At 38.9% G+C, this 22,632-nt stretch overlaps 2 protein-coding genes across 4 annotated transcripts; both read left to right on the top strand.

The window, feature by feature from the left end:
- Positions 1 to 3,442: 3,442 nt before the first annotated feature.
- Positions 3,443 to 7,082, top strand: LOC130744860 (disease resistance protein RPV1-like). The gene is made up of 5 exons (XM_057597021.1): positions 3,443 to 3,939; positions 4,657 to 5,728; positions 5,819 to 6,118; positions 6,213 to 6,388; positions 6,518 to 7,082. The coding sequence occupies exons 1-5, from the start codon at positions 3,443 to 3,445 to the stop codon at positions 7,080 to 7,082; spliced, it is 2,610 nt and encodes an 869-aa protein (XP_057453004.1).
- Positions 7,083 to 15,523: 8,441 nt separating this feature from the next.
- Positions 15,524 to 22,381, top strand: LOC130746523 (probable phospholipid-transporting ATPase 4). 3 transcript variants are annotated; one of them, XM_057599167.1, is made up of 11 exons: positions 15,524 to 15,764; positions 16,456 to 18,392; positions 18,517 to 18,627; positions 18,835 to 19,111; positions 19,202 to 19,290; positions 19,417 to 19,501; positions 19,594 to 19,803; positions 20,099 to 20,224; positions 20,904 to 21,002; positions 21,182 to 21,373; positions 21,474 to 22,381. In XM_057599167.1, exons 2-11 carry the CDS (start codon positions 16,573 to 16,575, stop codon positions 22,134 to 22,136), a joined length of 3,672 nt encoding a protein of 1,223 aa, XP_057455150.1. In that variant the 5' UTR covers positions 15,524 to 15,764; positions 16,456 to 16,572; the 3' UTR covers positions 22,137 to 22,381. The 3 variants fall into 3 exon arrangements, with proteins under 3 accessions (XP_057455150.1, XP_057455148.1, XP_057455149.1); XM_057599165.1 differs by having other exon boundaries at positions 19,573 to 19,803; XM_057599166.1 differs by lacking the exon at positions 15,524 to 15,764 and adding an exon at positions 15,931 to 16,054 and having other exon boundaries at positions 19,573 to 19,803.
- The last annotated feature ends 251 nt before the right edge of the window (positions 22,382 to 22,632 follow it).

The raw sequence follows: 22,632 nt of genomic DNA, 5'->3' as shown, positions 1-22,632 counted from the left end.
CCTTCGTCGGAAAAGCTCTTCCGTGTACACAGGATTTTCGGAGAAGTAGTCATTCCACAACCGCTCGTTCCCAGCTTCACGATCTCTCTCTATCACCTTTCTTGTTCGCTTGGGCCTAACGGTGTTGGCACGTCGTTGATAAAACTCCATCTCCTCCTGCATCATATCTTCTATAGTCGTGTCATTGATAAGTTCGTCAATGACAACGTCGTAAATGTCCAAGTCGGCCATATTGTTTGGATCCATTCTATGACACAATGAGAAACTATCAGTGTAATTGGATAGGAGGAAGACAATATGAGAGGACAAAACAACTCTTGAATGTTGAGATGAATGAAATATGACATGTATAAATAAGAGAAACAACAACGGCTATATTCTCCAACGGCTATATTCCACAACGGCTATATTCTCCAACGACTATATTCCACAACGGCTATATTCTCCAACGGCTATATTCCACAACGGCTATATTCCCCAACGGCTATATTCCCCAACGACTATATAGAACACATAAGTAGAAACGCAGTACACATTAAGAAAAATTCGAATACTGAAATTACAACATTAATGCAGAATACATAAGTAGAAATGCTAAAATTACAACACTGATGCAATACACATAAGTATAAATGCTAAAATTACAACACTAATGCAGAATCAATAAGTAGAAATGCTAAAATCACAACATTGGCACACGCTAAGAAAGACAACAACAAGAATTAAGACATTCCTAGTTCTTTCATGGCGAATTCAACTAGGCGCTGATGCGTTGCTAACTGCACCTCGTTCATTTCAGATGTGTCCTCCATAAGGATATCTTTGTATTCCTTCAATAACCGCGCCTTATGAAGTTTGTTTTTTTCCTTTCTCACCTCCAGTTCTTCGGTCTTGAGCTTCTCAAAACTCGCCAGGAATCCCAGTTTAGCTTTCCCGATGGCTATCATCTCGGAGTTAGGAACATAATCGAGATCACTTGAAGCTGTGTCTCCTACTTTGGCTTTCCTTTTCTGGTTCTTTTTTCCCAACGGGCGGGTTGCTGGTTGTGTGGCCTCATATTCGTCGCCCTCGATTGATGCACTTTGGTCAGACGATGTTGCATACACCCCATCTCCTGACTTCTTCTGCCTCGTTGAACTGGTTGTCATAAATGTTCCCTTCCACTTTGGTTCATCCTTCACCAACCGCCATTCATTCTCATGTTTGAAATCTTTACCCGTATCTACATGATATAATTGATGCGCCGTAGCCATGATGTCCTTATCTGAGTGTCCACTTTTCCAATGATTGACGGCTTTAGTGTGGCAACCGACAAATTTTTGAAGATCAGCATTCAATTTATTAAAATGAGATTTCAGGGATAACCATGTCCTTGAAGGAGAGGCATCGTCGCGGTACTCCTCATATTGGGCTCGAATCTTATTCCAAAACAAATATGACTTTTGCTCATTTCCCACGACCCGATCGGTAGAAACGTTGAGCCATGATTGAAGAAGAAGTATATTATCTTTACCACTCCATTTGGTGCGTTTCTTTCCGGATTCTTCAAGATCAATATCATCTAGACCCCGTTGAGTAGAAAATTCAGGCTCATCGGGCATAGCCTCACATTGTGTACTTGAGACTTTTGAACTACTGCTGCTACCAGTAGGAGGTGCTTGGTATTGTGGTGGATACATGCAATATTGTGGATTGTTTGGATAAGACATTTGTGGTGGATATGGTCCCATTTGACCCTGAGGTTGGTTTTGATGGTAGAACGATTGTGGAAACATTTGATACGAAGGATTTTGAACATTACCACCGGTGTGAGGAGGTTGGTTTTGAGGGTGACACATCTGCGGATGTTGGCTTTGTGGTTGATACATTTGCGGATGTGGGTTTTGTTGTTGGAACATCGGCATAGGTTGGCTTTGCGGGCGAATCATCTGCGAATGTTGGTTTTGTTGTTGGAACACCATCATAGGTTGGCTTTGCGGGTGAATCATCTGCGGAGATTGGTTTTGTGGCGGAAACATAGGCGAAGGTTGCAAACCTTCACTTGTAGGAGGTGTTTCATTGTCGAGCAGTGGATAGTATTGCTCATAAGGATTAGACATTTTGAGAAATTTGAGAATTTTTGGACAAGAGAGAAATTGTGGGAGTAAATGCTAGTGTTTCAAATGCTAGTGTATAAGGTAAAGAAGCTGGGAATTGAAGGTTAAATAGTGGTTTGGGCCAATGAATGCGATACTTGTTGTTGTTCTTGTTATTGCTAATACTATATATAAGGTAAATATGCTGAGAATTGAAAAAAAGGGTAAGAAAACCGGTCAAACCGGTCAATTCAAAAAAATTTAAAAAAAAAGCCCAAACGGGCAGAAAACCGGCTCCAGCCGGTCTAAACCGGTCTGGACCGGTCCATAACGGTGGGATGACCGGCTCAGCCGGTCACCCACTATAAATACATTTTCTTTTCTCCGATCTTCAGAACCCTAGCCGCTCCTCACCCTCACCCTTCTTCCTCCTAACCCTCAAGCTCTCTCCTTCACCTTCTTCTTCCTCAAGCCCCTCCAAACGACCTCCACCGGCAACAAACACCCACCACCGCCATCTCCACCTTTGTCCCTCCTCTCTATCTCTCTCACCCACTCGCTCTCTCTTTCTCCTCTCCTGTTCCTGTTCGCGATCTCCTCTCTCGGTCTCACTCACGCTCGCAGGAAGAAGAAGAGTCACGATCCACCTCAAAAAGTCAGGCTCCGCCACAATCCGCCGCCAAACAGCCATGCTCCAGGCCTAACGCCCCCAACCCGCCACCCTCCGGCCACGATCCGGCAACCATCGGCCTTGTTTCATCGTATCAAGGCCTTCAATCTCGCAAAGAAGCTTCCTTTCCTCATATGCAAAGTGATCTGAGGTGAGTTCGTGTTGTTTTCTCTTTGTTTTGTTGATTTTCGTTTGTTCATGACCCTTCTATTGAAACTCTCTCATCTCCCTTTGCAGATCAGAGCTTCTGAGTCAAGATTTGGATTATGATTTTTGTTTTGTTTTTTTTTTTCATGTAAATTTTAACCTCTGGTCTGTAAATTTGAGGTTCTGTTCATGTAAATTTATTGCAAAAAAATTATGTTCATGTTCAATTTCATCTTCTTGCCTTCTGTTTTCCATTATGTTGTTTTCCCACTGAAATCAGTTGGGTTTCGGTGAGAGAAAATATCATTTTTTAACTTAAGAAACCAAAAAGCATAGTTGCTTGCAGAAGCAACCATGCACTGTAGCTAAGAAACTGAACCTGCCAACTGAGCAAGCTCCAATGCTGAAAAAAATAAGAAACCGTATCTTAGCAACTCCAGCTGGGTTAAGAAATCAGCGTTGGAGTTGCTCTAAGAGACTAAGACTGTCTTGTTTCAATTTTTCTTTGAACTCAGCAATTCTCAGTGGCTAACTGGAACATTGAGCTAGCATGTCTTCTTCTTCTTCTTCTTCTTCCAAAAAGCATGATGTATTCATCAGCTTTCGAGGTGAAGACACCCGAACCAATTTCACTAGCCATCTCCTTTCTGCTCTCGGTGACAACAGTATCCGAACATTCATAGATTACAAGCTTCAAAAAGGTGATGATGTTTGGCCATCACTTTCCCAAGCAATCCAGGACTCACACATTTCCATTGTTGTTTTCTCTCAAAACTATGCTTCCTCAAGGTGGTGCCTGGAAGAACTGGTCAAGATAATGGAATGCCGGAAACATCAGAGTCAGGTTGTGATACCTGTGTTCTATGAAATTGATCCATCATGTGTGCGGAACCAGACAGGGAGTTACGAGGTAGCATTTGCAAACCATGAGCAAGACCTCACTGACAATCATTCCGACCAAGACAAACTGAAACTGCGTAGGTGGAGAATTGCTCTTAGAGAAGCTGCCAATATTTCTGGATGGGACTCTCGAAGTCGAACCCTCAGGTTAGTAATTTTGTAAGTTTGAACTTTGAAGTACCACACAATTTTAGAAGGAGTTAGATGAAAGATAATAATTTTTTTTCCGGGGTGAATTGGGTTTTACATTGGGGTTACGGTGGTGGCGGTTGGCAAAGCATTTTGACATGTTATTAGAGCCTATATGACTAAGTGATCTAGGGTTAGATTCTTGCCGTCCCAAATTCTTCTAATAAAAAAGTTGAATTTCAGCACATGGTAGGTGAGTCTGTCCATTGTTGAGACTTCAACCCCAGATGGGCTCTTGCATGAGGGAGTATGTTAGAAATATTATCATTCATTTATCCTTTATCCAATAACTTAAGTTTTTGGAATAATTGCTTCATGACAGCGGTTGACATTGCGACTGTATTGCCGGGTCGCAATTGTGATCGCGATGCTGCTACGGGAGTTCCAAAACCCTTGAACTTGCGGCCACAATTGGTTGTTGAACACAATATACAACCCTTATATGTGATGTGAAGTTCTGCTTAGGTCTAGCTTTTGGCTAATTGGCTCCTCCAACAATCAATGGAATGTAGTAAAATCAAATGTTATCATTGCTGCCTGTAATGATATCTTTAGATGAAATTTTATCAATGATTGACATATATTTCTTTTAAATGTTTGAGGGATTGCTTCAGTTAGTGTATTCAAGCGTCATAGAATATGTCCTCATTTTCTGTTTATTCTTTCATATGTAAGGGACGACTCTCAAGCCATCCACAATATTGTCAATGATGTTTCGCAAAAGCTTTACTTCCTGAACCCTAATGAACTGAAAGGCATTGTTGGAATTGATGAAGCCTCTAAAGAACTTGAGTTATTACTCGAAAGCTTTCCAATAATTGGAATTTGGGGTATGGGTGGGATAGGTAAGACCACCATTGCTAAAGTTATGTTTGCCAAACTCTTTTCCCAGTATGACAGTGTTTGCTTCTTGGCAAATATAAGAGAAGAATCGAAAAGGATTGGACTAACATCTTTACGTGAAAAGCTTTTCTATAAGCTACTAAAAGAAGAAATTCCTGCGTATGATGTTGTAGGATCCACATCCATTATGAGGAGGCTCAGTAGTAAACAGGTTCTCATTGTACTTGATGACGTAGATAGTTTTGAGCAATTAGAATATTTGTGTGGAGAACAGGGTGATCTGGGAGAAAATATTACCCTCATTGTAACAACAAGAGATAGAAAATACCTTATTGGAAGAGTTGATATGATATACGAGGTAAACAAAAGGAATGATGAAGAATCTCTAGAGCTTTTTTGCTTGAATGCCTTCAAAGAAAGTCATCCCCAGGAAGGATACAAAGATCTCTCAGATAGAGCAGTCCATTATGCAAAAGGCATTCCATTAGCTTTAAAAGTTTTGGGCTCACATCTGTATTCCAGAAGTCATGAATTTTGGGAAAATACATTGAGAAAACTTGAGAAGTATCCCAATGAAAAAATTTTGAATGTCTTAAAAGTTAGCTATGATGGATTAGACGATCCAACAAAGGAAATATTTCTCGACATTGCATTCTTTTTCAGAAATGAAGATAAACATGTGGCTGTTGGGATACTTGATGCTTGTGATTTTTTTGCATCTAGTGGAATAGATGTCCTAGTAGATAAAGCTCTGATAACTATTTCATATAACAACAACATACAAATGCATGATTTGCTGCAAGAGATGGGTTTGGATATAGTTCGTAAAGAATGTTCGAAAAAACCTGGAAGACGCAGCCGATTGAGGGATAATGAAGTTTATGATGTACTTAAAAATAACAGGGTAAGGAAAAGATTGACTAACTGATTATCAGACAACGCTCATGATAGAAATTGCAGTTAACTTGATGTTGTTTACTTCTTGTTTTGTCAGGGGACTGATACAGTTGAAGGAATAATGTTAGACTTGTCTCAAGTAGTGGATCTGAAATTGAGTGCTGACACATTCAACAAGATGCCTAATTTAAGATTTCTTCGGTTATACGTCCCTGAGGGTAAGAAATTACGTACTGTGTACCATTGTACAATTCTTGAGGAATTTTCTGATGAATTGAGGTATTTTGAGTGGGATGGATTCCCTTTATGTTCTCTTCCACCAAATTTTTGTGCTGAGCATCTTGTTGAGATTCGCATGCCACACAGCCATGTAAAAGAGCTTTGGCAGGGGGTACAGGTAAAGATTTATAAAAATCTATGCTTACAATTTCAGCATAAATAAAATATGAAGATTTCCCATTATGATGTTGCCTCCTTTTCAACTGTTACAGGACCTTGTGAATTTAGAGACTATTGACCTCTGTGAATGTAAACAGTTGCTAAAGCTTCCGGATTTGTCTAAGGCGTCAAAGCTTAAACATGTGAATCTCTCCGGTTGTGAAAGCTTGCCTGATGTTCATCCCTCTGTTTTGTCTCTCAGAACACTTGAAACTTTGATTCTGGACAGGTGTGAAAAACTCAAGAGTCTTTAAAGTGAGTCGCCTTCAAAATCACTATTAAATATCAGTGTCCATGGCTGCACAGGCCTCGAGGAGTTCGCATTGTCATCTGATTTCATTGAATGTTTGGATTTAAGCAAGACAGGAAACCAAAGCTTGCACTCATCAATCGGTGGTCTAAGCAAGCTTGTGTGGCTCAATCTAGAAGGGCTGTATAATCTTCCAGATGAGTTATCGTGCCTGACATCTCTTGAGGAGCTAAGGATTTCTCACTGCGTAGAGGTTGACGAAGAGAAGCTAGGTGCCCTGTGTCCCGTCTTGCGAAACTTAGAGTTCCTATATTTGAGGGATTGTTACAATTTGTTTGGACTCCCCACCAACATCATACTCTTATCATCATTACATGAATTGAGCCTCAACAGAAGCAATATTAAGAGTTTTCCTGTAAGCATCAGCTATCTTCCAAACCTGAAGATTCTATCCTTAAATCATTGTAGGATGCTTCAGTTCATACATGGGCTTCCACCATTCATCAAAGAGCTTTCCGCCAGCAAATGTAGCTCATTGACAACGGTATCCCTTTCAAAGGATTTTTCAATAATCCAGATGGAAGCAGAGGAGAAATACACTTCGTTTAGGAATGGAACGGAACTGAATGAACTTTCACGCCTCTCCATTATGGAAGACACTTGTTTGATATGAAGATTGCTGCATTGCGTAATTTATTTGTAAGATGGGGGGAGCATCTGAATTATAATGCCCACCAAAATTATAGCAGTGTTAAAATCTGTTTACCAGGAAAGAGAGTCCCGGGGCATTTTGCATATCGAACCAAACAGTCCTCCATTACCATTGAACTTCCAAACTCACGTTCTGACTTGCTAGGCCTGGTTTACTCTGTGGTTCTTAAGCCTGGTCCATCCTTGAGGATGTTGCTAGATTTTGATGGTAAACTCCATTGTCAATGCTGTTTGGGAGACGGTACAAATGTGGGAAAAGCGTCTACTTGGCCTGCACATCTCGTTTGTGGATTGGACTCCGATCATGTTTTGGTGTGGTATGATCCATTCCATTCTCGCAGCGTTCTCCACTATAATAAACAAGTTGTTTCACTTGTTTGCTTCGAATTTTTTGTTACAACTAATACTGGCGAACCTCATGAGCTGATCAGTATCGAAGAGTGTGGAGTCCACCCACTACGCGTCTCATGGTTAGAGTTTGGCATGTTCTTGCGGGAGTCAAAGATGGAGTTGTTGTCTAGTTTCACTTCGAGAAGCATACAGCAGGCTAGCTGGGTTATTAAAAAGGGAAGCTTCTCGAGAGTTGGAGATGGCCTACACATTCGGGTTTGGGGTGACCCTTGGCTTCGAGTTCAGTCTGGGCACAAAGTTTGGTCTCGAAAGCCTGCATCTTGTGATATCTCTCATGTGTATCAGCTGATCAACAGGGACACAGTTACTTGGAATAGTGCGTTGGTGAGGAAAACTTTTCACCCTTTCGAGGCCGAGCAGATTTTGCAGATCCCTCTTCTGGATATTTGTGGGGATGATGGTCTGGTTTGGGAGTGGGAGCGTTTGGATTCCCCTGGTGCCTCAATTCCGTCCAGCTCCAATCTGTGGCAAAGAGTGTGGAGGCTCAGCATTATGCCTCGCCAAGCACATTTCATATTGCGAATCCTCCAGAATTCTGTCCCAACGAGGCACAGACTTTGGAATCGGGGTGTATCGTGCCCTCTTTGGTGCCCACGATGTGATGGAGTTGAAGAGAGTGTAGATCATGTGTTCATGGAGTGTTTTTGGAGCAAAAGGTTCTGGTTCGGATCACCTCTTGGGATTTCTTGGGATGGTGGAGCAAGGCAAGATTTTGTCTCTTGGTTTAGGGCTGTTATTCTTGACGCGCCAGTGGAATATGCTGAACAGGTGAGTGCTTTGGCTTATGCTCTATGGGGGGCCAGGAATAAGTGGTGTTTTGAAGGGCAGAAGATGGATGAGAGGAGGACTGCCACAGCGGCTCTTGATGAGCTTCGGGAATTTCAGGCTATGCGTGCATTAGCAAATCAGAACCCACAGGTTGCTCCTAATACTGCTAAACAAGCTACTGCTGCTGCTCGAATTTGGAGGCCCCTTCGTTGGGGATGGTTAAAGTGAATGTGGACGCAGCATGGGTACAAGATAGATGGAGGAACGAGGCAGTCGTTCGTAATGAGGAAGGCGAGGCTCTCTTGGCTGCATCTTTGAATTGCAATTTTGAATTGGGGGTTGGTCTTGCTGAGGCTATGGGTATCAAGCGAGGATTGCAGCTGGCTATGGAGCATGGATATGATGCAGTCTGTGTAGAATCTGATGCTGAGGGTGTTATTCGTGCTATCAACAGGCAAGTGCTCCATAATTCTTACTTGGATACACTGGTACGGGATATTAGAAGAATGATCCCATCTTTTACTTCAATTTCTTTTACTCATGTCTATAGGGAGGCAAATAAAGTGGCTCATAGCTTGGCCAAATACTCGGGGTCTCATGATGATGTGATCTGGGTTGGTTGTATTCCAATGTGTTTTAACTCTTGTATTCGATCCGACATTTTGTCGTTTTTATTTAAATTCAGTCTCTTTCTTCCGTCAAAAAAAAAGATGGAGTTGGAGTTGAAGTTGAAGTTTGGATTGGTGTTAGACTTGGCACAAAGATTTAGTGAAGTGGAGTGGGGATTATACCAAGCATTGGAGATGGGATGTGAAGTGGACGAATCATTGAAATTCAAATTGGAGTTAGAATCTTGACGTCGGGCAATTTTAAGGTTAATTAATGCAGGAAAAAAATAGATGGAAAGTGTAGTTGAATGTCGATGTTCCTATGACTGCATAACCGGTATGATACCAACTCCTATTTCACTATTTTCCTTTTGGAAAAGTTACCAACAAGCTAAAAATACCATAATATCTTTCAATCTTCAACATGTTTTATTATAGATCTTACATGACTCTCATTACAAAAACTTACTCACTTTTGTTTTAGTAGAACTCAATCAATTATAAAAAAACTGAGAGTAAGATACAGTTAGCCCCTGAAGGTAAGAATAGCATTTAACTCCTACTTTATCTAAAATTAACTCTTAACTCCATCTGACAACATGTTTTCTGGCATTTCTTTGTCAGATGTTGTTGAGCAGATATGTTGCATATTGATTGAGCTGTTATTCACTGCGGTTAATGAGCACAGGATGTCAAGGATAATATCCTGTTAGTATTGACATGAAAGGTGTGCTTGATTTTCCACAGTGTGGGCTTAGTTCTCTTGCAGTTGTTGTTTCAAAATTTTATGTTAAGTAAAGTATATTGTGTGGTGTGTCTTTCATGCTTCATCCTTTGTTATATATACTAGAAATTACATGTTCTAAACCCTATGTTCATTGTAGAAGTATTGCTTCCCATGTTCAAAAATAGTGTATTTATAGTTTTGAAAGTGTAAATTCAAAATGGATCCTATGTTTAAGGTTTTAAGTGCTTCAGCCTGAAATTTCAGAAGAACTCTTTTCTTTGATAGTTAACATTTGGATAGATGTGGAGTGATGTGCTGCTTCTCCTAACTAATGGATGGACTCTAATCTCTTCATAGAAAGTGACTCATAAACCTTATCCATGCCACTGATGGGAAAAGGACAATTTATACTTCAGTACGTATCTTATATATTCAGCTTGTTCTTTCAACTATTCTTTTAATCAAAACCTTGCTGTTAAATGAACCGACGCAAACAATTCTTTCAACTCATAATTCTTGCAACTATTCTTCAGTGTGTATCTTGAGATTGAAGGCTTTTGTCGAAGGCCGAAGGAGGAAACTTCTGGAGTTGGTGTAGTAGCATTTTCAATATCTCCTGGCCTCTGAGAGGCTGCCTATGGATGATATTCCTTTTGATGCTGAGTCCCCAGGTGAAATATTTGTTGGAGCATCAACAGAGCCAGAAGTCACAAGGAATTTTACTCTATTTGGAGTAGGGGTAGGAGTGGGACTTGGTGTCAATGGAATTTTCATTGCAACAAAGTCTTGAGAACACTCTACTGGTCTTCTTGAGGGTACTTCTAGGTGAAGATTCTGTCTCTTCCTGGAAGGAACATGTGTAGTTTCTTCAGTTATCACCATTGGATCTTTAACCTATAAATACAAATATGGAATTGACACTAAGTGATGCAGGCATTGAAATAGGACTTAGCTACATTATAACTAAGAAACTATCAAGTAATAAGCATTTGCATGATGTCACATTTAGCAAACAACTTAGAAATCAAAGAATCAAATAGTGTTAAACGATGAAACACTAATGTTAAATGACAAATATCAGCTACAGGCCTACAGTAAGAGATCCTTCAAGATTAATAGTTGTATTTAGCATACTGCAAAGCAGATATTACAAAGCATATTATTTAAATACATGAATCTATTCACCCCTTGAATCTTGTATTACTGGGAAGAAGAATATAAGCAACAAGTAGGGAAATATCTAGTGCATTGGATGTCTATTTGAATAGGAAACATTAAGCTGCATTTAATTTTGAAATCCCCTTGAGCACAATTGTTTTCAATTAACAAAACGATTGTGAAATTCAACAATAAGCACTTCTGGCAATTTACTCCTTGATCAAATTCAGAGGCTAATATTGAAAGTTAGTTCAAAGAGCCCCATGAATCAATTTTTTAATACATTTATGTATTTTTTTAACCATGTTTGACTGTTAAACTCTTTTCTCACAATAGAAGGTTATGTTTCAATTAGAATGAAACTAAGTTTCATATTGTAACAAGTTAAGCTTCAATTAACAACTGAACAACATCTTCATCCACAAAATTAAGCAGAACAAAATAATTAACAATAAAATTTAGATATAACATTCAAATGAGATGCGTTCATTCAGCAAATATGTCATATGTCATCATCTCATTTTTACTTTTTTTTCTTATCACATATATGTCATAACTCATCATATTTCCTACTTCTATATTTTATTCCAATTTTTCTCTATAAAGTTGAGGTGGAGAGTGTGTGATTCTTTTTTCTCACACCCTAAACAATGCTACTATATATGTTGTTACACGGTTACCTATTACAATATTATCAGTCATAATTATTTAAAAACCCCTTTTATAAGCAATCAATTTTTTATTTGTACTAATAACCTATATGACTTCACAATCAAAAAAAATAACCTATATGACTTTATATTAAAATCAATTTGTATGTGTGCAAAATATTTTTCGGAACATGTATGTTCATTGTTCAACAACAGCTTTTATTATACGCGTAGAAAAGTTGAACAAGTGGTGCTCCCGCACTTAATCTGGTGATAAGCATGTTGGGAGCAGCACCAATGATTCATGATTAAATAATTGGATCCCAAACATAATAAATAGATACTTCAAATGAAGTTAACAAAAATTAAGCAAAGCACATAGTTTTCTTTATCTATAAACTTTAGTCCATTGCTTTAGCACGTTCGCTAAATCAATTGCATCCTTGAAGATCACATTTGAAATAAGACAATTTTAAACATTAATATTTATTTTTACCAATTTAAAAAAAATTCTAAAAACGTATAATTGATAATAAAAAAACGTACTTGTTCATTGAGATATAATTTTTATACTCTGTCCCTGTAGGATAACTCAAGTGGTAGGAGTTGGGACATATGGGTTGGGTAGGGGAGGTCCAGGAATCAATTTCTGACGGGTGCAATTTATCTTTCCGATGCACCAAAAAATAATCTTTATATTTTTTTTTGAAAGATATAATATTTATACTTAATTTCATGACAAACTTATTTTTATGATAAAGTTTCTTCATTCTTATATAAACCACGTGATTCAAATACACTTTTTAATTTAAAATAATTTTTAAAATTTGATCAAGCTTAACAAATACTCATAAACAGTCCACATTCCTTATAGATCTTGTGCGCATGTTTGAATCTTCTACCAAACTCGTTTATAATTAAAATTCACATATCCGCATAAGCTACTCAAAACAACATATAAGGGCAGAGGCAGATCTACAAAGGGATTCGGGGAATGTATCTCGTATAGTGTATTTTAAGAAAGATATTTTGATAGAATATACTTTTTCGGTAGAACTATTTTTTTTCTTTGGTTACAAAGGAAGGCTAGCACCCAAATAGAAAGCTAAATAAGAACAGAACACGAAAAAGACCTTCCAGCAGCATCAAACAACAACAGGCTTGAACAGCGAAGAGGAGAGCCCTCTAACAAATGTAACCCAAGGGGGGAGCTCATGAGCCATGCTAGCAAGGGAGTCAACGACTTGGTTCGCCTCACGACGGATATGAATACACTTCACCACCCAACTCCGACTAAACCAAGCCCGGATTTGGTTCACCAACGAAGCATACGGGTGCAAAGGAGGGCAACCGTTGTTGTTCAGATACACCGCAACTATGGAATCACTCTCCAAAATAACACGCATGTAGCCATGATCCACACGATTTAGGAGGGGAAGACCACCCAATCTGCACCTGCTCGTAGCGTCGTCTCTCAGGAGCAGACGCTGACATTGCTGCTCGACAATGATGGTAATCCAGTTGCAAACGCATGACAGTCGTGAGAATCTGATGGAGCGAAGAGTTAGTCCCTTGAAAAATCGAGCTAGCTCGAGCTTTCCACAGCGTCCAGAGAAGGAGACCAAAATCCGAAGCACCACTCTATCCGATTGGAGAAAGGAAGCTGTTGTCAAGATTTATGAGAATCCACTGCTTCAGGTCTATAGCCAAGAACTCCTGCACACGCGACGACAAAACCAAATGGAGCCACAAGGGACGAACACAAGGACAGTCACGAAACATATGCAGCATAGTTTCATCCTCCAACACACAATTGATAATTACAATAGAAGTATAAAACATTATTTTAAAGTGATTTTTTTTACAATGTACCATAATTCTTTCAAATTCTTCAACAAATACCACTACAAGAATCATGACGACTAAGCTATAAAAGTCATCGATAATACACTACTAACAATTATAAAACCGTGAGTATTGGGCTCCCGGGTAATTTATTACCGACAACTTTGTCAAATCTGTTGGTAATTAAGTTATCAACAACTTCAGTCATGGGTAATTTACCAACGGCTCAAACCCTCGATAATTTATACAACAAATAAAGAATGTAGTTACTGATAATTGTGACCGTCAGTAATACTTTTTTTTACTAAAACACTTATATTTAAAATTGAGTTATATAAAGAAAGAAAATGATAATTATTAGTTAAGTGATTGGTGAGAATTGTGATTAATGAGAATTGAAGGTGGTAGGTGAGAAATACAATATTAAATAAAGATATATATGAAAGAAGAGATGTGACAAATAATCTTGAATTTATAAAACAACAATCATTTTATAAAATATATGAAAATCTAAAACAACACTCATTTTAAAACAGATGGAATAGTTTTTTAATCTATGTTTGTTTTTTTTTGTTGGTAAATTACAAAGAAAAGCAAGAAACAAAAGAAACCAGAAACACTAGCCAAACCCCTTCAACAAGATGATCTCAATCGGGGGAGCAGCCCAAGTGGTTAAGCACCACTTTTCCTTCAACCCACGCTTCGCCAAAAGATCCGCAACGAAATTATTTTCTCTAGCCACATACTGAAACTGAACTCCGGGTCATATAACAGCAAGCAACGAATCTCAGTAAGAAGAGCTGGACAAGAGTGCAGGTTCCCAGTTTTCTTCCCGACCAAGCTGTCAACCACATTAAGGTAATCTGATTCGGAGATCACCCTCCTATGCCCATCCTTCCGCGCGAGCGTTAAGCCCCTAACCACACCCAGTAATTCAGCCATGTGAGCGTCACCTTGTCCCTCAAAGCTAGAGAAGCCATTAAGCCACTTGCCATGATGATCACGAATCACACCTCCACAAGCAATGGCGAACATACTTTTATTGCAAATGCCATCAACATTGAGCTTAACTCAACCTACCCCAGGAGCCACCTATTTTGACACTCGTTGCAAGCATGAGCTATCGTCTGTTAGGAGAAAAACGAAAGTAACCAGATCAGCCCTCACGTTACGCACCACAGTCTTAATTAATGTCCCAAGGCTCAGTATCCATAACTATATGACACCGCCACCACCAAATCCACCCGAGAATATTATTAGAATTAGGGAGACCTAACTCAACCAAAAAACTAACTCAAGAGTTGAACGTTGCTCTACCCTTTATAAGCACTTGTTTGACCATATTTCTAGTCAATGTAGGACTCTAACACACCCCCTCACGCTCAGGGTTAGACTCTGGAGCGTGGAATAACATCAACAAGTGGCCCAAATACGAGAGTCTTCGCAACGAATGGATCTAGAATAGGTTTTGATACCATGTTAAATAACCACTTATTGCAAAAGCTTAAGCGGTTGGGTAATGACACATGAATGATTTTATATTATATTCTTGTGTAACAAATATATTTATGATGTTAAACAATTAAAGTTTTGAAATGTAGGATTGCCTTGAAAACTGAAAAGGGGGATCTTTATTACTCATCCATCTCACTTATCTGGAGTTGGATTATTTAAAATGAGGACACACGTCATTGCAGAAAAAAGAAATAGTATAAAAAAGTTGAGGTTTATCTTGTTTGCTTTATAGTTATTATAGTTTTTATATTTCTAGATTCTAGTTCTCTCCAGGTTATACATACATAGTACACCCGTAGCCCGCACCTAATTTCCTGCCACCATAACCGCTCCTCACCGACGTGGCAACAATTACTCGCACCGAAGCTGTCAATTTCCGTTCTTCCTCGCCAACGCCAACGCCACCACCACCTACCTGGATCTCAGTTCAGGGTCCGCCACGTCAGACAACGTGGGTTCCATTACTTTACTTTTTCATTTTCGCCAGGTCAATTCCTTCATTCCAAAAACAAACACCACCTTCCGTTTGTATTCTGTTCCTAACTCACATCACACCCAAAAAAAGCATTACACTAATTAAGTTAGGTCCCAAAACAACAACAACTGTGACATTTCCAAATTTTTCAAAAAAATAATTTATAAATATAAATCTGGGACCCCCGGAAATTGCTGGCATTTGAGGAACGAGAAAGAGAGAGAGTGTGAGAGAGTCTCTTTCTTTCTCATTTCTCATTCTCCTAAAACCCCTGTTTCCTCTCTCTCTCTCTAAACTTTAATTTTTTTTTTCTATTTTTCCTCTTTCAATTTTCCTTCTCTCTCTACATTTCGATCTGAATTCAATAACGTCGTGATACTGCTCCTTCTTCTTCTTCTTCTTCTTCTCCCGCGCGCTCGCTCGCTCGCAATCTGCCGCATTGAGACATTGATTCATTCTCAGACATGAACGGGGTCCCTCCCGTTCGGTGCGTTTTCTTTCTCATCTTTCCGTTTTTTTTCTAACTGCTTTGTTTTTGTGGAATTTAATTATTCTTTTGAATTCGGTGCGTTTGGTTATGAATTGTCCCTCGCATTGATGCATTCTAGCTGGATCATCATCCTTTTTGTTTTTATCTGCTCATTATATTTTCAAATCAAAAATAGAAATGAAAAAAAAAAAACACGAAAAACCATTCTTAGGTGACCAATTCACAATGCATTCATTTGAATTCTCCGACTTCTCATAGGGAACAAGCATGTCACAGGATCTCTCTCGGTAGCTGCTGTTGGATTTTCTTCACTTTCTTTTTTATTCTTATCATTATGATCATTATTCCCAATTTCACATCTTAATTAAGTATCAGGTTTTTTTTATATATAGTTCTTTTGAATTTGCTTTCCTTATTAAACAAAAAGATTGTTTTTTTGAAGTTTGTGATGTCAGGGTATTCCTGGAATTTAAATGGGTATCTTTTGTTTTTTTCTTTCCTCTTTGGTCTCATATTTATTGTGAATTTTGATGTTTCAGAAAAATTCAATTATAAATTTAGATTGCCTCTGTTTGAATTCAAGTTATATGCTGTTTTGGAATATTATGCAGATTTAGTAGTATGCATCTAATGATCAATTTGTTTATGTGCTGAAATTAATTGTATTTGTATGTTTATGTGCTGATAGGTTTTAGAAGAACAAATCAGGGACTAGGGTCAATTTTGATTCTAGATTTGGGTTTTCTTCTATATGGGTGTGTGCTGAAGATAAATAACTGAGACCTTGAGCTGAATTACCGGCTAAATGGCGAAGGGGAGGATAAGGGCGAGGCTCCGGAGGAGCAATTTTTATACGTTTGGCTGCCTTCGGCCTGCGACCACCGAGGATGTGCCTCATCCGCTTCAAGGTCCGGGGTACTCGCGGACGGTGTGTTGCAACCAGCCTCATCTCCATGAAAAGAGACCTCTACATTACTGCAAGAATGATATATCCACGACCAAGTACAATGTTATTACATTTTTCCCCAAGGCACTCTTTGAGCAGTTTCGTAGGGTCGCTAACATATACTTCCTCTTGGCTGCGTGCCTCTCAGCCTCTCCAATTTCACCTTTCAGCCCACTGAGCATGATTGCTCCCTTGGCATTTGTTGTGGGGCTTAGTATGGCAAAGGAAGCGTTGGAAGACTCACGCAGGTTCCTTCAGGATGTCAAAGTTAACCGCCGGAAAGTTTATCACCATAAAGGCAATGGTGTCTTCGGTCCCAGGTCGTGGCAGAACATTATGGTTGGAGATGTGGTGAAAGTAGAAAAGGACAAGTTTTTCCCAGCTGATTTGCTTCTCTTGGCATCAAGTTATGAGGATGGGATATGCTATGTGGAGACGATGAATTTAGATGGTGAGACCAACCTAAAGGTGAAAAGATCTCTGGAGCCTACCTTGTCTCTAGATAATGATGAGTCTTTTAAGGATTTCACTGCAACAATACGATGTGAAGACCCAAACCCCAATCTTTACACCTTTGTTGGAAACTTTGAGTATGAACGCCAGATTTATCCTCTTGATCCTAGTCAAGTTCTCCTCCGAGATTCTAAGCTCAGAAACACTGATTACATCTATGGGGTGGTCATCTTCACCGGTCATGACAGCAAAGTCATGCAGAACGCCACAAGATCCCCTTCAAAAAGGAGTACAGTAGAAAAGAAGATGGATTATATCATATACACTCTCTTCACTGTCCTTATTTTGATATCCGTCATTAGTTCCATAGGATTTATGATCAAGACTAAGTACCAAACAACAGAGTGGTGGTACATACGTCCTGACAATATTGAGTACCAGTATGATCCCCATAAAGTTGGAGTGGCTGGGATGAGTCATCTGATTACTGCACTCATTCTTTATGGGTATTTGATACCAATCTCGCTTTATGTTTCCATTGAGGTTGTGAAGGTCTTACAGGCAACCTTTATTAACCAAGACATTCAAATGTATGATGATGAAACCGGGACTCCAGCTGACGCACGGACTTCAAATTTGAATGAAGAGTTGGGTCAGGTAGACACTATACTCTCTGATAAAACTGGCACTTTAACCTGCAATCAGATGGACTTTTTGAAGTGCTCCATTGCTGGTATTGCATATGGTGTGCGTGCCAGTGAAGTTGAACTTGCTGCTGCAAAGCAGATGGCTTCTGATATTGATGACCTGGATTCAGACCTCTCCAATTTCCCCTTGCCTAAGACTAAAAAGCAAGTTTCATTGAAAAATGTCAAAAGATCTGAAGAAATTGAACTGGAGACTGTTGTTACTTCCAAAGGTGATGAAGATCAAAGATATGCCATAAAGGGATTTGGTTTTGAAGATGACCGCCTCATGAATGGTAATTGGTTGAGAGAGCCGAATGCCGATGTAATTTTGCTGTTTTTCCGCATATTAGCAGTTTGTCATACTGCCATTCCTGAGGTGAATGAGGAGACGGGCAATTTTACATATGAAGCTGAGTCACCTGATGAAGGATCCTTTCTCGTAGCAGTGAGAGAATTTGGCTTTGAGTTTTGTAAGAGGACTCAGTCAAGTATTTTCGTACGAGAAAGAGTTTCTGAGTCAGAGCAAGTTGTTGAAAGGTAAGCATTCGTGAAAACTCTTATGCTTATCTATTTCATTTTCTTTTTTCCACCTGTTTTTAGTGACCTTCCAAAATTTGCTTTTGTCTTTCTTCGTTTATGAACTTTTGGGTGAATTATACAGGGAGTACAAACTCTTGAATCTGCTGGATTTCACGAGTAAAAGAAAGCGTATGTCGGTGATTGTGCGTGATGAGGAGGGCAAAATTTTTCTTCTGTGCAAAGGAGCTGACAGGTTAGCCTACAGAGTTTGTTTTTTTGCCGATGATGCTCACTGTTAGCTTGAAATTCCATTCAAGCTGGTGAGCTTTAAACTCGAGTTATAATGACCATCTTCTTCCAAAGAACAAGCTAGCAAAAAAACATATGTATGCTCTCATAAAGAGATTTCCAACATCTCATAAAATTTTGACATCCATTTTTATCTTGCTTGGTTATGCAGTATCATATTTGATCGTTTGTCCAAGAATGGGAAAATGTATTTGGAGCCTACTACCAGACATTTAAATGATTATGGAGAAGCTGGTTTGCGAACACTAGCTCTGGCTTATAGAAGGCTCGATGAGCAAGAGTACTCTGCTTGGAACAATGAGTTTCAGAAAGCCAAAGCAACTGTTGGGGCTGACAGAGATTCAATGCTTGAACGAGTGTCAGAGCTTATGGAAAAAGAGTTGATTCTTGTTGGAGCCACTGCTGTTGAAGACAAACTGCAGAAAGGGGTAAACTTTATCATTTCCTTACAGTCAATATATAGTGCTGTTTTCTCTACTTCAAATCTTCATCCAAATTCAACTTTTTACTCTCATCAGGTTCCCCAATGTATTGATAAACTTGCTCAAGCTGGTCTCAAGATCTGGGTATTGACGGGGGATAAGATGGAAACTGCAATCAACATTGGGTCTGTCTGCCACAAATTATTCATGAGTCATGACACTTTCATTTCTTTCGTAAATAGTTAAGGTTAAACTAACTCAAAAGTGCCTCTGTAATAAAGTATAACGAAACTGTTTTTTCTGTTATACAGATTTGCCTGCAGTTTGCTTCGACAGGGCATGAAGCAGATATGTATAAGTACAAATTCAGACTCAGGATCCAATGATGTCAAAAAGGTACCTTTTTCTTTAGAAAGAATAGATGACTTTACTTTATCGACTTGAGTTGCATCTGATGTTAGGCCTAGTTTTTTTATTCAACACCCCAGGCCATCAAGGATGACATTTTGAATCAAATCACGAATGCTTCTCAAATGATAAAGCTGGAGAAGGATCCTCATGCTGCCTTTGCATTAATTATTGATGGAAAAACTCTGACATATGCTTTAGAAAATGATATGAAGCACCAATTTTTGGGATTGGGAGTTGATTGTGCATCTGTCATCTGCTGTCGTGTGTCTCCCAAGCAAAAGGCATTGGTAAGACCTTTTCTCCTTATTCATTTGCGAGTTTGTGGTCTCAATTCTATTATTTTATACTGCATATCAGGAGTTGATTATTGGAGTCAAATGTGTACATGACTGACTGCTCACATGGATGCATCTTAGGCATGAAAACTTAGATCTAGTTAAATTCAGATGGATCCAAGACTTTAGTTGTGCTCATAATTCATTGCAACACTTGCTTAGATTTATCTAATCTCTGTCACTGTCAACTGTGAGATATAAAGTTGTGTGCTGTTTTGTAATGTCTTAATTTTTTAATTGGTTCTAGGTAACAAGGTTGGTGAAAGAAGGAACTGGCAAGACAACTCTAGCAATAGGTGATGGTGCAAATGATGTTGGCATGATTCAAGAAGCAGATATTGGTGTTGGAATCAGTGGGGTTGAAGGTATGCAGGTCAGTAGCATACTTGACTGTCTCTTTAAGCAGCGTAGTCATGTCACGCACTACTATCACTGCATTGACCGGTTGATTTTAAATTTTAAAATGTTTCAAGTTCCAATGCCATACGTGTTATTTCAGATACAAAACCAAATTTTAGTTTAATACAGTTTTAATATTTTAAAAAGTACTGTGGTTTGAGAGGGAAAACCTTTCATGTTTGCTTTTGCATGTTTGGCCTCCATTTTTCAAGCTGGACCATGGACTAGCCTTCTGTCTCCTTGTCAAGCCTTTCTGGTAGCCATATTGATTAGTGCGATAAAATGAAGTAGGGAGGTGAAATTCTCTTTACACTGTCAATAACTATTTGCAGACTAAGTTCTTCTATAAAAGGAGGAAAATGTCACACTTTTTTAACGTATTTAGTGTTTTGTTACTTTCTTCATTCATTTAGTTATTATGGTCTAAATATAGTTATTTCGGAATCCTGATCATATTGAAAAGATAAAATTAATGTCATGGGAAATAAATTTCAAACTTTCTGCTGTTCTAAGTACAATACTAGAATGGTCCAGTTAAAACTATAATTGGCCCATGAACACTTGCAAGTCAAGAAATGCACATATATGTTATTTCTGTTTAGGATCATTAAATTTCTGCAAGTTGTGGATTCAAGGTTGCAATTTCCTTTCAGGCAGTGATGGCTAGTGATTTCTCAATTGCACAATTTCGCTTCTTGGAGCGACTTCTGGTAGTCCATGGACACTGGTGTTACAAAAGAATCGCACAAATGGTAATGGATAGAGAATCATCTTGATTATCCTCACAAGTTGGATGCCTTGACTTCATTATCTTGTGTGGTGTGCATCCTTTGCATGGATAGAGAAGCACGGATTATTTTGAGCATTTTATATCTTTCTAATATGAAGTGATTCCTGTATTTCTCTTCTAAAGTGACCTATTATGTTGCAGATCTGTTATTTCTTCTACAAGAATATAGCATTTGGCCTCACCATCTTCTATTTTGAGGCCTTCACAGGCTTCTCTGGCCAATCGGTTTATGATGACTGGTACATGATATTGTTCAATGTTGTTCTGACATCATTACCCGTCATTTCACTTGGCGTTTTTGAACAAGATGTGCCTTCAGAAGTTTGTTTACAGGTTTTCTCTCATGGAACTTCTTCAATGTGGTTCGTCCATGTTAGAATATTTCAAGTTTTCAACCTATTGATAACTAACTGTTTGCTGTTGCACTTTGCAGTTTCCTGCACTTTATCAACAAGGACCCAAAAATTTGTTCTTTGACTGGTATAGAATATTGGGATGGATGGGAAATGGAGTCTATTCATCCCTCATCATTTTTTTCCTCACCATCACCATCTTCTACGACCAAGCATTCCGAGTCGATGGCCAGACCGCTGACATGGCTGCTGTGGGAACCACAATGTTCACCTGCATCATCTGGGCAGTGAACTGCCAGATTGCACTGACAATGAGCCATTTTACATGGATTCAGCACCTGTTTGTATGGGGCAGCATAAGCACTTGGTACGTCTTTCTCGTGTTATACGGCATGCTTTCCCCTGTGTATTCCAAGAATGCCTACCAACTTCTGGTTGAAGCCCTTGGTCCCGCGCCTATTTATTGGTCAGCAACACTTCTGGTTACAATTACATGCAATCTTCCTTATCTTGCCCACATATCATTCCAAAGATGTTTCAACCCCATGGATCATCACATTATCCAAGAAATCAAGTACTACAAGAAGGACATTGAGGACCAACACATGTGGACAAGGGAGCGTTCTAAAGCCAGGCAAGAAACCAAGATTGGTTTCACTGCAAGAGTAGAGGCCAAAATCAGACAATTGAAGGGGAAGCTGCAGAAGAAGCAATCTTCCTTGACTTGTATGTCCCCATCGTGACACTAAAATTATATAATTTAACAGTTTTGAGTATTCTTAGAGCTTGCTGAGAGTTTTTTTTTTCTAGAATTTTCGCCTTTTAAATTCTTTGCTTGCCTATATTGTTTGATTACACAAGGTGAATATTGCCCCATTCGCTGTTGTATGTAACATATTTGAAGTAGAAGAATATCAGTGTGTAATTCTCATACCAAATGGTTACGATTCAAGGGACATTGAAGAAATGAAACAGCTAATTTGTATTATTTTTCTTATTCTGGGCTTAGGGTTTTTCAAAAATATTTATTAGGTTAGAACTTCCTAGTTCCCAAATTTTCATCCAACGAGGGTGGAATCCATTTACTAAATTGAACTATTCAAAAATCCTACTTGCATTCTGACTATATGATATACATGCTTATTATTTTGGGTTATATTTCCATTATTAATCAAACTGTTGAGAAAAAAAAGACTGAAAGTCTGAAACTATGGGAGAAATAGTCCAAGAACCCTCAAA

Source organism: Lotus japonicus, chromosome 3 (genome assembly GCF_012489685.1).
Source record: "Lotus japonicus ecotype B-129 chromosome 3, LjGifu_v1.2".
Classification (NCBI taxonomy): Eukaryota; Viridiplantae; Streptophyta; class Magnoliopsida; order Fabales; family Fabaceae; genus Lotus; species Lotus japonicus.
This window is presented reverse-complemented; position numbering and strand designations above follow the sequence as displayed.